At 38.3% G+C, this 13,868-nt stretch overlaps 2 protein-coding genes across 2 annotated transcripts in view; one reads left to right on the plus strand and one right to left on the minus strand.

Annotated features, from left to right (window-relative positions):
• The window catches only part of LOC145693703 (opsin-1-like), a 137,182-nt gene extending 131,865 nt beyond the window's left edge, over positions 1-5,317 (minus strand). The window contains exon 1 of the mRNA XM_081769975.1: positions 5,154-5,317. The gene's annotated coding sequence lies outside the window, so the exon portion shown is untranslated. The remainder of the gene's footprint in view (positions 1-5,153) is intronic.
• The window catches only part of LOC145693702 (putative malate dehydrogenase 1B), a 97,578-nt gene that overhangs the window by 73,505 nt on the left and 10,205 nt on the right, over positions 1-13,868 (plus strand). The window contains exon 4 of the mRNA XM_081769974.1: positions 12,827-12,956. Within this exon, the coding sequence (XP_081626100.1) occupies positions 12,827-12,956 (130 nt within the window). The remainder of the gene's footprint in view (positions 1-12,826; positions 12,957-13,868) is intronic.

Genomic DNA, 13,868 nt, shown 5'->3' on the forward strand with positions numbered 1-13,868 from the left:
ACCATTTTTTTTTGCCAGCTAGCTACGGAGTAGCTAGCACCCATTGCGAGGGCTACTAGGGAAAGAGATTTCATATAATCATGCAGTAAGAAGAATTTTTGCTGGACAAAGAGACATTTATTAACTTCATTTAGTATTGATAAGCATATCTTTATAATCAGCATAGACAGTTCGGGGGTCTGGGAATGGATATGCTGTTTAGGAGTAATTGCGAAAGGAAATGAGAATGAGGGGCTGTGAATGCTGGTTTTTTTTCTGTGATGAGATACGTAAGGAGACCCTGTTAGTAACAAGCGGATTTACTGTGCATGGTATGAAGGTGATATATATGCGCCGGGATGTTGACGTGCTGAGCATGCGGATGAGGTCATAGTCAGGATGATCTGGAGGAACAGTATATTTATACAGTTCGAAAAGCAATGAGAGAGGTGTAGGTGCATGGCGGTGGTTTTGTATGTAGGGAGCGTCGTTATAAACTGTTTCGAAGAAAAGCATGTTCACTGTCATAGCGTTGGTTGATATATTTGAGTCGGAGGGCTTCGAGGTGGTAGAGAAGGTGCGGAAATGTAATGCGGTCGTATAGTTCACGGGTTAGACTCGGTAATTTAATGCGGTATGCTAGGCGAAGAGCATGTCGTTCCATTATTAAGAGCTTTTCGTAGTATTTCGCGCTTCCTGATATCCATGCGGTGAAGCCATACGTAAGAACGGGACGGAGGAAGACATACGTGTTGATGAGTTTAGAGGAACGGAGACCCCACGTTGTACCAGTGAGACTTTTAAGTAAATTTAGTCTGTTTTTGGCTTTGTTTACGACCGTAGCGAGGTGTAGACGCCATGTAAGATGGTGATCAAATGTGATACCCAAGTAGGTCGCTGTTTTCGAATGGTGTATGTCAGTATCGTTTACTGTAAGGGCAAAACGAGCTAGGTTTCGATGAACCCTTGATCGACGTTTTGGTGGGATAAAGACTATTGCTTGAGTTTTGGTAGGTTTATTGTTAAACGCCACGTCCGACACCAGTCGCTAAACCGACGAATGGCTTCATTCATCGCAGTGTTTATTTGGGAGATGGCCGTAGCTAATGCCAAAAAAGCCGTGTTATCGGCATACCGGAAAGTGTGGACATTTATAAGTAATGACGGCATGTCAGTGACATAGAGCAAATATAAAAGCGGTGATAAGGCGGAGCCTTGGAGGACGCCACTATGAAGAAATATGGGATAAGATACACTGTAGGCATAAGTCAGATGATTGGTAAGAAAGTTATAGATGAAGCGGAGGTATGTGATAGGAAGACGGAGAAGACTTTATAAAGAAGTCCCATGTACCATCCATCACCTTCCAAGTATATCGGAAGTAACTAATAATTGTCAGTGAGAATTTTACTTTTGGAGTTTATTATTTGCAATGAGCAAAGCCTTAGGTACTTTAGTTGCCAAGTAACAAATAACGCAACATGTTCTGCTGTAATCGGTCACGGAAATAATTTTGTAAACCTACGAACTGTCTGACAGTAGTTACATCAGTACAGTGCTGCCACCTGTTGATCTTATATCCTAGCTCAGCGGACGTCAGGAGTTTTTACAGTCATTCAGCTGTCATTCGTCGATAAGTCTCTATAACACCGGCTGGAGGAAAAACGACAATTTTCAATTAAAAATACTATAGCCATATTGCATGTATTCAATACTAGGAGAATGAAAGTAAAAGTATACACTTGCACGGTATTATGGACGTGTCATACACATGTGCAGTAACCTATTCAAATGTGCTTCATCCACGCAAATGCAAGACTTAATCACGGACAAGGGCGCCCATCAGGGGGGAAAGTGGGGCGCTCGCCCCCTAGAGGAAATTGTACTTCAGAATATCGAATATCCAATAGAATTTTTACATTAGTTACAGCAAAATTTGAAACTATTTCTGAAACGTCGCTTATACTTGCCCTCCCCTTGGAAACCACAACATGGGCACCCTTGATCACGGCTTATATACGTGTGCTTCATCCACGCAAATGCACATGTGTACATAACGGCTTAAGCACGGGTTATATAAATGTGTGCTTCATCCATGCAAATGCACATGTGCACATAACGGCTTAAGCACGGGTTATGTACGTGTGCTTCATCCACGCAAATGCACATGTGAATATAATGGCTTAGGCACGGGTTATATAAATGTGTGCTTCATGCATGCAAATGCACATGTGCACACGCAGGACTTAATCACGGGTTGTGTACGTGTGCATTACCCACGCAAATGCACATGTGCACATACACGGGTTATGTATGTGTGTTTCATCCACGCAAATTCACATGTACGGCTTAAGCACGGGTTAATGTATGTGTACATCATCCACACAAATGCACATGTACGGCTTATGCAGGGATTGTGCACAGGTGCCGTACACGTACGTGTTATCTGGGCTATAATTATTGTGTTTTCGTTCGGTACGTGACGTTTGGGCGCGAACGTTTGGGGCCCGCCGTTTGGGCACTGGACGTTTGGGCGCGAAGCCATTTGGGCGCCAGACGTTTGGGCGCGAGTTAAAAAGTCGTTATGTTAGGCGGTGAGTACTAAGTTCGAATCAAGATATCACAAGGTGTCTACTGTAGTGGAAGTCCTTGAATTATACTGGATTTTGTTTTACATACTAGAAATACTGGAATTTCAAAATTATAAAAACTGAATTAACAATTAAATTTTGTAAATTTAAGTTTCAACGAAAGTTAAGTGTGCTTTTTATTTCATAACTTTTCAAGCCAAATGTAAGTCAACCAGACTACATATGATTGACTGCATTACATACATAGTGAGCCTATTCCATTAAAAAACTTAAAGCAGGCCTTCTGCTGTAGTTACGCAATAAGTGTGAATGTCAAACACATTTCTAGTGGCTAAATGACCAATATATGTACACTTAACTATTATTTTTCACTTTGAAATCGTTGTTTTTTTTTTTTCTTTCGCCACTTTCTTTAATGCAGATTAAATGCTTACAATGGGACGAAAAAAATGTGTGTTAAGTTTTGATTTTCATATTGGAATGTTAATAAAAAAAAAGTGATACCAGAAATACGGCATACTACAGTTCCTAAACTCAATGTGTTAGACATCCTGTATGCAAAATATGTCTTAGACACCATGTATGCAAAATATCTTTCCCTCAACTCGATTAGGATATAGGATTTTTAGATTTCTGGGCTCTCAGCATCTAAGGCCATTTAGCCCGTCACGTTTGAGGGAGCACACTATCCGGGGAAAGGGAAGGAAGGAAGCGGCCTGGACCTATAAATTAGGTACCACCCCGGCATTTGCCTGATGTGAATGAAGAAAACCCAGGAAAACCTCATTCAGGGTGGCTGGCCTGAAAGAGCGTGTTACACTTTTTCGACCGAGTGCCCCCACCGGGAATCGAACCCGGGACCGATCGCACCGAAGGCGAGAGTGTTAGCGACTACGCTGCAATCTTTTATTGGTAGTTCTTTATTGGACTTAAGGAAGAGAAGAGTTTGGCAAACGTAATACGAAAGAAAACAAATTTTAATATTCATAAATATGTAATTATTAACTTTCTTTAAAAAAATACAAAAATTAAATCAATATGTTTTAATTAACATTAAGAAAATTAACAGTTCGTCTGATTCCTTTATTTCCTAGCTTTCTTATATAATACAAAAATTAGATCAGAAGTACAAGAACCGTGAACAAGTGAAAAATCAATCCATGACGAGGTTAGGCAACAAATACCACAAACGCATTAGACTATTTAATTTAGATGAATAAATAAGATAGACATAGAAAATATACAGATAAATGAGGTGAGATAAAGATAGAAGTGTAGGAAATGTATATATCTTGATTGGCGCTTAGTTTTCAGTGCCTAGCTTACTTTATATGTCGTAAATTGTGATTTTTACTATGTACCTCGCGCCGAAACGTCTGGCGCCTAAACGGCTTTGCGCCGAAACGTCCGGCGCCCAAACGGCAGCGCCAAAACGTCCGCGCCCAAACATCCTGTCCCGTTTTCGTTCCCATGAAGGCAATAGGGCTACATAACGTTTGTATCATTCATTTCTCCAAATATTTTGAGGCTTTAATGTGTTGCAGCGTATCACGAGTTACGGATAATATACAGAATGGCCCTAAAGTAGGTATAGAGACCTACATATATAAAACACACAGGACTGTATACCTACTTTTGGACCACTCTGTACAGTATAATGTAACATTTGTTGTTCATTACATATTATGATACGAGGCTATTTTACATAGTATATTACAATAAATGGACTGCTTGGATGCCAAGAACTAGTACAGATAGGTACCTTTCACTGCTATAGATAAATATTTTTAGAATTTTTGTAAACACTAAATTATAAAACAATAAACTAAATACGATAGTTATGCTTTTGGTTCCCAACAGAAAAGAAATACTTATGGATTGTTCATAAGATATTGAACTTCAACTTTCACTCCTGGAAACTTTCAATTTTGGAGTTAGGACACTTGGCATCAGAGCAGTTCACTGTAAGATAAATACACTCCTCACTTTACTCTAGTGACATAGTTGTTCAGGAGTCTGGGATTTCCATCCCCTCAAATGAAAGCTGAACGATTGCAGTTGATTTGAGTTGATTTTGAATTTTACGTCCCTTTCAGCAGGGAAGCTATATGAGACGTGAACCTACTGATTAACGTGGAAACCGAACCACATGAGCTCCCACCGGGAATCGAACCCGGGTCTCCCACGCCAAAGGCGCGTACGCTAACCGCTTAGCCACGAAGGAGCTCCATCAATAATTGCTTGATACGTGCTGATTATATAGGAGTAATAGTGTATTAAGTTTTCGAGCTTTGGTGCGTATCCCGTATTTACATAATGATATAACTTTTAATTTGAATTTATTTAGTTTTATTTTCTTATTGACTTAACATCGATTTCTCTCTGTTATCATGGAAGTGTTCATTCACTAGAAATCGATTCTGCGTACTGCTGAAGGAAGGATGGGTTTAATAATTTTTATTTTTCCGAAATTCACGTCTCAAATGTATTTCAATTACTTACTAATCTAGTTCAACGCTATTTCCTTTTTCTTTCCTAGCAATTTTCCAGAGACTTAAAATATGTATTAACTTTGAATATTACCTCCTTTGCAGTCGTCTCAGATCCCTCTTTCTTGGTGGCATATCAAAGAATATCTTCCTCACACACTATTCAAATAAATAAACTGTTCCTCAGTTGCAAGCACACAATTCCAGTAAGCGATTGGCACACCGAGGTTGCACTCTTCAACACGCACCCTACACCTAGCAACCATGTTGCCGAAAAATTACAAGTTACTCCTTCCTCTGCCTTCTGCCCATTCATTGGTTATCCTGCTTATTTTTTTTTTTCTAATACTGTAAGGGGAATCCATCGGAGTGGGGGTGAGAAAGAGGAAAGCTCGGAGCAGGGTGGATGTCCTTGAACCGTAGATTGGAACTGAAAATAGTATAGCTCTTTTATCTTTATTTCTGGACTTTCCTTCTTCATCTGTTAAAAAAAAAATTAAAAAAGAGAAACTTATTTCCACCTTCAATGATAAGGAACTTGTTTGTGACAAAGACAAGACTAATTTTCATATCAAAATTGTGATAACTAACTAAATGAAACTTGTGTTCGCTACTGTTCGAGAATTGTATTCTTGCATTCGACCATTTGCTTTAGCAATGTCCATGTAACCTTAAACTAATGAGGCCTAAACATGATTTATGAATGTAGTATTCAAATAGAAGGTAAGCTTAGTAAATTTAATAACCATCATCTTGAAGTCTGTTTCCAACAAGAAATATTTATTTTAAATAATGGTAGATTTTGCCGCCCTTCGAAACTTCTGCCTCGTGCAAATGCACGTGTTGCACATATGGTAGAGCCAACCCGTACATGTGTTTGAAATTTAGTTATTCTGTATGCTATAATTACCAGGCTGTCCCACAAATCCTGCACCATTAGCACACTGACCTACATGAGACGAAACTTTGGGAGGATAGGTGGCACCACCAATGACAACTGTTAGCAGGCATAGAACAGGGTTTCTCAACCTATGGGTCGCGAGAGGGTTTTATCGAGTCGCGAAGATGAGCGGAAGAGATAAATATAATTAGATTCGAATACCGGAAAGTATTTTTAAATATTATTTTGAATTTTGTTCTGACAGGCCCATTTTCATTTTTATACATAGTGTTAAGAACAAAAAATTAGGTCTACTAAACATTTTCAACGGGTGCAGAATTGTTTAAAAATTAATTTAAATGAAAGAGGTACGATATGAAACTAAAGAGAATTGCATATTGAAATATCAGAAAAAATACAAATGCAACAAAACCTGCATATTGAAATACAATTAAAATTGAAATTTAGTGAGATACGTATGCGTGTGAGCATTTTTTCCAACAAGCTGGCCACCATGGAGGTAGATTTTTGGTGTGGGATTTTATTTATTTCCTAATTTTTAAATGTATAAACTTGCTTTTAACAGGTTTTGATGATACTGAACACATGCAGAACAATGTACCAAATTTACAACAATACGAGTTAACTCAAAGTGGCGGCGTCTCGAAAATTAAAATACTCAATAACTTTTTAAACAAGTGTCTAAGTTTTTTAACCAAAATTAAGGGAGTTATGAAGTTTTAAAATTTTCAAACGGCCTCTATTTTCAAACAGTATGACGGACCGGATTCGATATTTGTAATATGAATGAACTGACCAAATTTGGTTTTAATTCATCCGCTTTTAGGGAAGTTACTGTATCCACTATATACAAGAAATGGATTTTACTTTTATAGAAATAGATGGATATCGTGAAATCTCCGCTATAGGTATATTAAAATTCCCACACAAGCTTATTACAAGCCAAAAATTATAAGGGTCGCTGGCAAGAGGATGTAATAAAATGGAATTAGGTTGAGAACCACTGGCATAGAGGACGGTTCGTGGGGTCAAGTGAAGGCAAGTACTGCGTGTGTAGCGAATGTCCCTGTAAAATCAAACAGGGCAACATGAGTGAGGACCAAATTGCAATTCGAGCTGTGCTACGATTTTTGTGGATAAAAGGAATAACTGCAAAAGTTGCAGCGGAGGAAATTTTCCGTGTAGAGAACAAAGCAGTACTGAATCGATCGACAGATGCCCGTTGATTCAAAAAAATTACTTCGGGTGATTTAAGTCTTGCGGACAAGCCAGGCAAGGATAGACTTCCGAAGGACATTAGCGGCCCTCTGGAAGATGTTGTGAGTACTGAACCAAAATCGAGTACACATGTGTTAGCAAGAGTGGTTGGGACATCCAAATCGACAGTAAACCATCGATTGCATGACATCGATTACGTCAATAAACAGCCCCGACAAACTCCCCATAAGCTGACAGAGGAGCAGACCCAGCACAGAGTAACAATTTCTCAGCCTTAAAAAAAGCGATCTTTGTTTGTGGAGAATTGTGACGGGAGATGAGAAGTGAGTGTTTCTGGAAAGTCCTGACACACGTAAACAGTGGATGGAAAAAGGACAGAAATCCCTACCCAATGTGAAGCAGGACAGATTTGGGAAAAAGCTTATGTTGTGTGTTTAGTGGAATATTGACGGGATAATTCATTTTGAGTTTGTTCCAGAGGGACGTGCTGTAACAGATAAACTGTATTCTGAATAATTACGCCGAGTGTATGCCATTCTGAACGAGAAATATCCGACATTAACGAGGAGGAAGAGGTTATTGCTGCAAATTGACAATGCTCCGAGTCATCGATCTTGAAGTGTGACCAACACCCTGGCTGAACTTGACGGGTTTGAGTTGTTACCTCATCCTGCCTATCATGGGCGGCGATTAGGGGGGGGGCAAAGGGGGGCAGTTGCCCCCCCCCCACTTTTTTGAAGTGTCCCATTAATGTATATAGTTTCTTTTGGAAATGTAAAGTTTTTGTATGTATTACTGGTTCATAGAGAAAAAATGTGACACATAACAGTTGCCGTTGCGCCCGTGAAGTTAAGAAAGCTACAGGAATTGCGTTTTAATTGCCACGAAAAATGGTCCAAAAATTAACCTATTGGAGTGCAACAATTCCAGTGTACTTTCATTTCTTCTTACGAGGGCTCTCGATATATTAGTCAGCCGCTTTGAAACTAATTCAGAGAACATTCCGAAAAAAAAAAAAAGTCTTTCAGAACTTATTCTTAAATTGCACAAAAATTGACAGTTCCTAAAATGTCTTTTCTTCTTTCTAATAGTAAGGAATATTGAATTAAAAGTGAGTAATAAGAAACAACTTCTCTTTCCCATTGTTTTGCAGAGTAATATACGAGTTAAGTGGCGTGTTTAGGGTGTACGAGTGTATATAATCGTACAATTAAATTTACTGAATTCGATATAATTCTAGGTTTTAGAATTATTTTGTATGACTGTAGTGTGGAGTGATTCTAACTATTGTTGTGTTTTGATGTGTTCCAAGGAAGTGAACACTGATCAGAATTTGTACTTGCAAAAACGGGACTCATACGAATCGGCGACGAAGATGGGTAAGTATCGGACTTCCAGATTGCATTTTGGGACAGCACTCTTTTCAATTAGAAAATACACAATTATGAATGATAATACAGCGTTTTTAATTTAAGAACTACCCAACAACACTTTTAACTACTAATAAACTACTTACCTCATTATTGAATATCTGTTATTCTTACTATATCATCTAGCGTAACTTTCACTAATATTTTTGGGATGAATGGATCTTCTTTAGTTTTTTGTTTGCACTCAACAGTTTGTAGAAATTGGTGCAAAACTGATCAAAATTAATCTTACTGATCAGCACAGCTTTCAAAGTATCTATAGACACTTGGTTTTTCTCACTTGTCCACAAAACACTCATGTGCAAAAATACACGTTCAGTTGGAGCATTAGTCCCGAGTAAACAGTGAAGGAATTCCACGACTTTTACAAAATTTGACTGTCCCGGCTAAAAAGGGATGTCTGGTCACCTTGAATGGCAACGAGTATGTTTCGGGAAGCTGCAAAAGTATTTTTTTTTTTAAATGACGTAGCATACGGTTGTAGTATTTACTCTCTTTCTAAAAGTAATAACATAGATCTACATTTAATAGTATGTGTGGAATTAAAAATATAAGTTGTTCATTAATCCAGTTTCAATATAGCTTTTTCAATACAAGCCTCATTATTCATTACTATGAATAAAATTATCATATCTATTCATTTGTTTTGCAAATGTATTAAATAATCTGATCACACAACAGAGATGGATCTAGAAGGTAAAACTGGGGGGGGGGGGCGCAGTCAGACTTCAGACTATGATAGTCTGAAGTCTATATCATGTTTACTATAAACTTTCAAAAATATATAAATAATAGCTTAAATTATTTTTGTCGCTCAAAAAATAGGCAGGCCTAGGCCCCGCGGCCCCGGGCTAGATCTTCCACTGTCACAATTTTCCAGACAGAATTTTAAGATGTTCATGAGGAAGGAATCAAATCTCTTCTTACACTTTCGTTGTTTAAGAGTACAAAGGGCTAGTACCTACTTGCGTTGCTCTTGTCAATTTACTTAATATACGATATAGTATTTTAACTAAAAAAAGAAAGTATCCTATTACTTATACAACCTTTCGTCCAACGAAGTGTTAGAAACAACCAGGAAAACTAACATTGATATACAAATATTCAGATCATGTCTTGCCCCCCCCCCCACTTTTAACGTCCAATCGCCGCCACTGCTGCCTATAGTCCAGATGTTGCACCCTCAGGTTATGGTTTGTTTCGCTCTCTCTCACATTTATTGTGTGGTCGGCAATTCAATTCACACGATGAGATGCATGCTTCCTGTCGCGAGTTTTCAAATTCTAAACCTACCACCTGGTATCGCCATCAGATTAAACTGTTGTCCGAAAAATGGGTGAAGGCCATCAAACATGATGGCCTGCACTTTACTGAATAAACATTTATCTTTGTTTCTGATATTTGCGTTTCATTTTTCTTCTTGTATGGTGCAGAACTTTTGGGACAGCCTGGTAATATACTTTCTTTCTTCCTGGCCTCTTTCGCTAGGTGCTTCATCAGACACAGACTGTAGTCGTAGTTGTTTAAACTTTGGCTATGTTATGTATTTACATTTACACTGTGCTTTTTTTTTTCAGTTACTATCTTAGAAAGCATAATGCCTTTAGAATAAACATCCTTATTTTTGATATTCTAATAGAATTCTTTCCTTTTATTGATTATATTAGTAGTTATTTTGCATCTTCCTTCCACTACATTTTGAACTCTTTCAACGTGGTGATAAATGTTAGTAGACAGCTGTCATTATATATTTAACAAAAGCAGCGCCACGCGTATCCTCGGCGACAGTGTTGCCATGCAAATCTTTCAATAGTTTTGAAAAGGGAAATATTTGAGGGACGCCATACAATTTCCCTCAGTAACTTTTTTTTTAAATGACAACACTGCCACATGCTGCATATCGTTGGAAAGGCCATTCCACTACAATTCAAATGCACTGTGTGTCACAAACATAAGATCAACAATGGTAGCACATGGTAGCTCTCAAATCGTTAAGAATCGGACACATGGTCATAGGAATATTTTTGCTTAGAATGACCTTCCCTATCACCTCTCAAAGAAACACTATTTCCTCCCGGGACAGCCCGTATAAAAATCCTTCAGTGTCCATCAGCGTTGCCAACATGTACGATAATTATCGTATCATACGATAATTTTGCATCATGTACGATGTACGATAGTCTATGCACGATAATACTAAAATGTACGATAATTTAGGGAACCCTAGCAACATGTTATTCTTAATTAGATATATGAAAAATTATTGGGAGAATGTTTCTTGTCTCCGAGGTTACTTGTTTTTTCCCCTCCGAATAAAGAAGGAAAGGACAATTTTATAATGCGTGACGCCAAGTGTAAAGAGAAAATTCTTAAAGGAGGTTGATGTAAACTTCTTGCTTGATGGGCTCCAAATCCGCAATCGAGTGAAGATTGCCCCTTATGAAAACAAGGATAGTCTTAACATGTGGAAAATGTCGATACCTCTCATATTCCCTTTTATCGTCGGTGGTTAATGGCATGTCATTTCTGTGGAGGAAAAAAAGAAGAGACCTTTCAATGTATAACACACGACCCTTTGCCTCTTCCTGTTTCTACCAGAACTAACACGGGTTCGTGGCCAGAAAAGACAGAAGGCAATAAAAACATAAAAGTGAAAATTGGTTATTTCTGCAACTCCAGCATCTTCCTGAAATAAAAGATGAGCGGCTACTAAGACTTCGGTGGTTGTAGAAATATGCTTTGTAGATCACCGATATTGTACTGATTTTCTAAAAATCTGAACGTGTATAGAAAAATACTTTTGTATTTCTTATTTAGTTTGTTACTTGCCTTCTTGGTTTTAAGATAAGAAGACGTGTGCCGTGTGCGGTAGTAGTACTTTCTTTCGTGATATTCGTATTTCGTATGTTTTGCTTTTTTAAAAAGTAAGCCATTCGTAGTTTTGGCGCGATTATACGATATAATGAAGAGAACAATAAAAGACTTGTTTCAGGCATCCAATGGACAAAAGCGGTCATCAAATTAGAACAGTGGTGGAAATAGCCAAGACGAAATACCAGTGAAGAGGAAAAATCTCGGTACTTCCGAGAAAATCAAGCAAAGAAGAAGCGAGTCAACAGTGAAACCTAAGCATAGATCACAAAATTGCAGGCAAGAATGGGAGTCCCACAGTGATTTTAAGGGGTGACTTGCCCTTGTTAGTGGCAATTCCAATAGCTCAGTTCGCCCTTGATGTTCGGATTGGGCGATTTTTTAAGTGCTCTCGTTCAGGTTATGCTTTGTTGCCAGATTGGGCTACAAGTAGCGGATTGGGCGATTTTTTAAGTGCCCTGCAAATAACCTGAGCGAGGGCACTTAAAAAATCGCCCAATCCGCTACTTGTAGCCCAATCTGGCAACCAAGGAGCAAATAACCTGAGCGAGGGCACTTAAAAAATCGCCCAATCCGCTACTTGTAGCCCAATCTGGCAACCAAGGAGCAAATAACCTGAGCGAGGGCACTTAAAAATCACCCAATTCGCTACTTCTAGCCCAATCTGGCAACAAAGGAGCAAATAACCTGAGCGAGGACATTTAAAAAATTCGACCAATCCGCTGCTTGTAGTCTTATCTAGCAACATTGTCCCCAAGTCTTTAACCCAGAATCCGGCTGTAAGGGGAAACAATCGTTGGACCTTAGTAGACGAAGACTATACATGTTAAGCACCACTCGAGTAAAAGTATCTTATCTAGAATAGGCCATCAGAGCTGTCTTGAGTGGGGCGACAGCCATAAGCGCACGTCATTTGACGTTTATCTACAAACTACCATTTTCTTCACATACTTAGTTTTCTCAGTCAAAATCTATATTCTACCTATAATACATTCCTTTGCTTTTCATTTCTTCTAGTTCTTGCCTTTTCACGGTTGCAACTTTTTTTTTTTTTTTTTTTTTTTTTTTTCGAGGAGCAAGAATCAACAAGGGCAATATATGGTGAATAGTCTGTAATTTTCAGGTTAAAGGGAAAAAGGTACACTTGGTGACGTAACTGTAAAATTTACGGAACTTTAATCTAAATGTAGATAAATTGCAACAGAATATCTACTGTAGGATTAAATATTGCATAAAGTCAGATATTTGGTTTGAATAATATAAACTAAGATGCTTTATAGAAGCAAGTGTATTTAGTTTCCACCATATATTTTGTTTATTAATATCTTCGATGTATGTTGTTTACAGAAGCGTATGTTCGAGTTGCTGGGTAGATATCCTGTAATGGCGAAAGTAACGGCAATAGTCACTACTCTTAAATACTGGTATGGTGGCACTCCACAAGGTGAAATACTTAACATGGGCATTGCGTCTGATGGTAAGGTTAATGTTTCTATTAACAGCGTTAATCTCTTATTGTTAGGATACTGAATATCATCTCAGCCATTAGATATGGCTATATATATATATATATATATATATATATATATATATATATATATATATATATATATGATCACGCAATGATCATGCATGAGGACAAAACAACGCATATAATGGTACCAGTTACCATATGGTAAATTCATTCCCCACTACAAATGTGCTAATGTTACGGGATGTGAACAAGGGACCCGTCAGCCTTTATTCATTTTGGAAATCAGTCACCCAACAACGCAGAGCCAAGCAGCCTTCTAATTTGGAGTTCATCGTCCGGATGGTTATTAACATTAGCCATTCACCTGGACGTCGCCAGTTGTCAGCTTTATTTTAATATCAAGACATGAGTTTATTAGTCACCTAGTGTTTACTGTCTGCAAGGAAATACTCGTACTTGTAAAAGCTTTTGTAATAAAACTGTGGTAGCAGTTTCCAGTACCTTTACCTCTTGCTTTGCTTTGTCAAATCTCACAAGCGCTGTCTGTAAGTGTGTTTATGATGAGATCAGACGCTTTCGCAACGAATTTGTATTTTACTGATCCTCGCAGTCATACGAAAACAACCTGACATCGTCCGCTACGATCATTTACCTGATTCATGATACAGCAACAAGGAAGTATTGGTAATGTAAGTAAGTACTTTGACTTGCATTAGCTCGTCGTCTTGAATTCTGGAATGTAACATCCAGCAAACGCTAGCAGCTTACTTTGGAAGCCTAGTCGCTTTGTGTTGGATAAGTTGTGTTAGGAAATAATTACTTTGTATCAACTTGGAGTAATTGACCACCTCATGTAATATGGGTGTTCCTTCCGTCTTCTCACTCATGACGTCAGAGGGACAGCCGGATCAAAAA

The sequence above is a fragment of the Thermobia domestica genome, chromosome 8, assembly GCF_964235325.1.
Source record: "Thermobia domestica chromosome 8, izTheDome1.hap1.1, whole genome shotgun sequence".
Taxonomy (NCBI): domain Eukaryota; kingdom Metazoa; phylum Arthropoda; class Insecta; order Zygentoma; family Lepismatidae; genus Thermobia; species Thermobia domestica.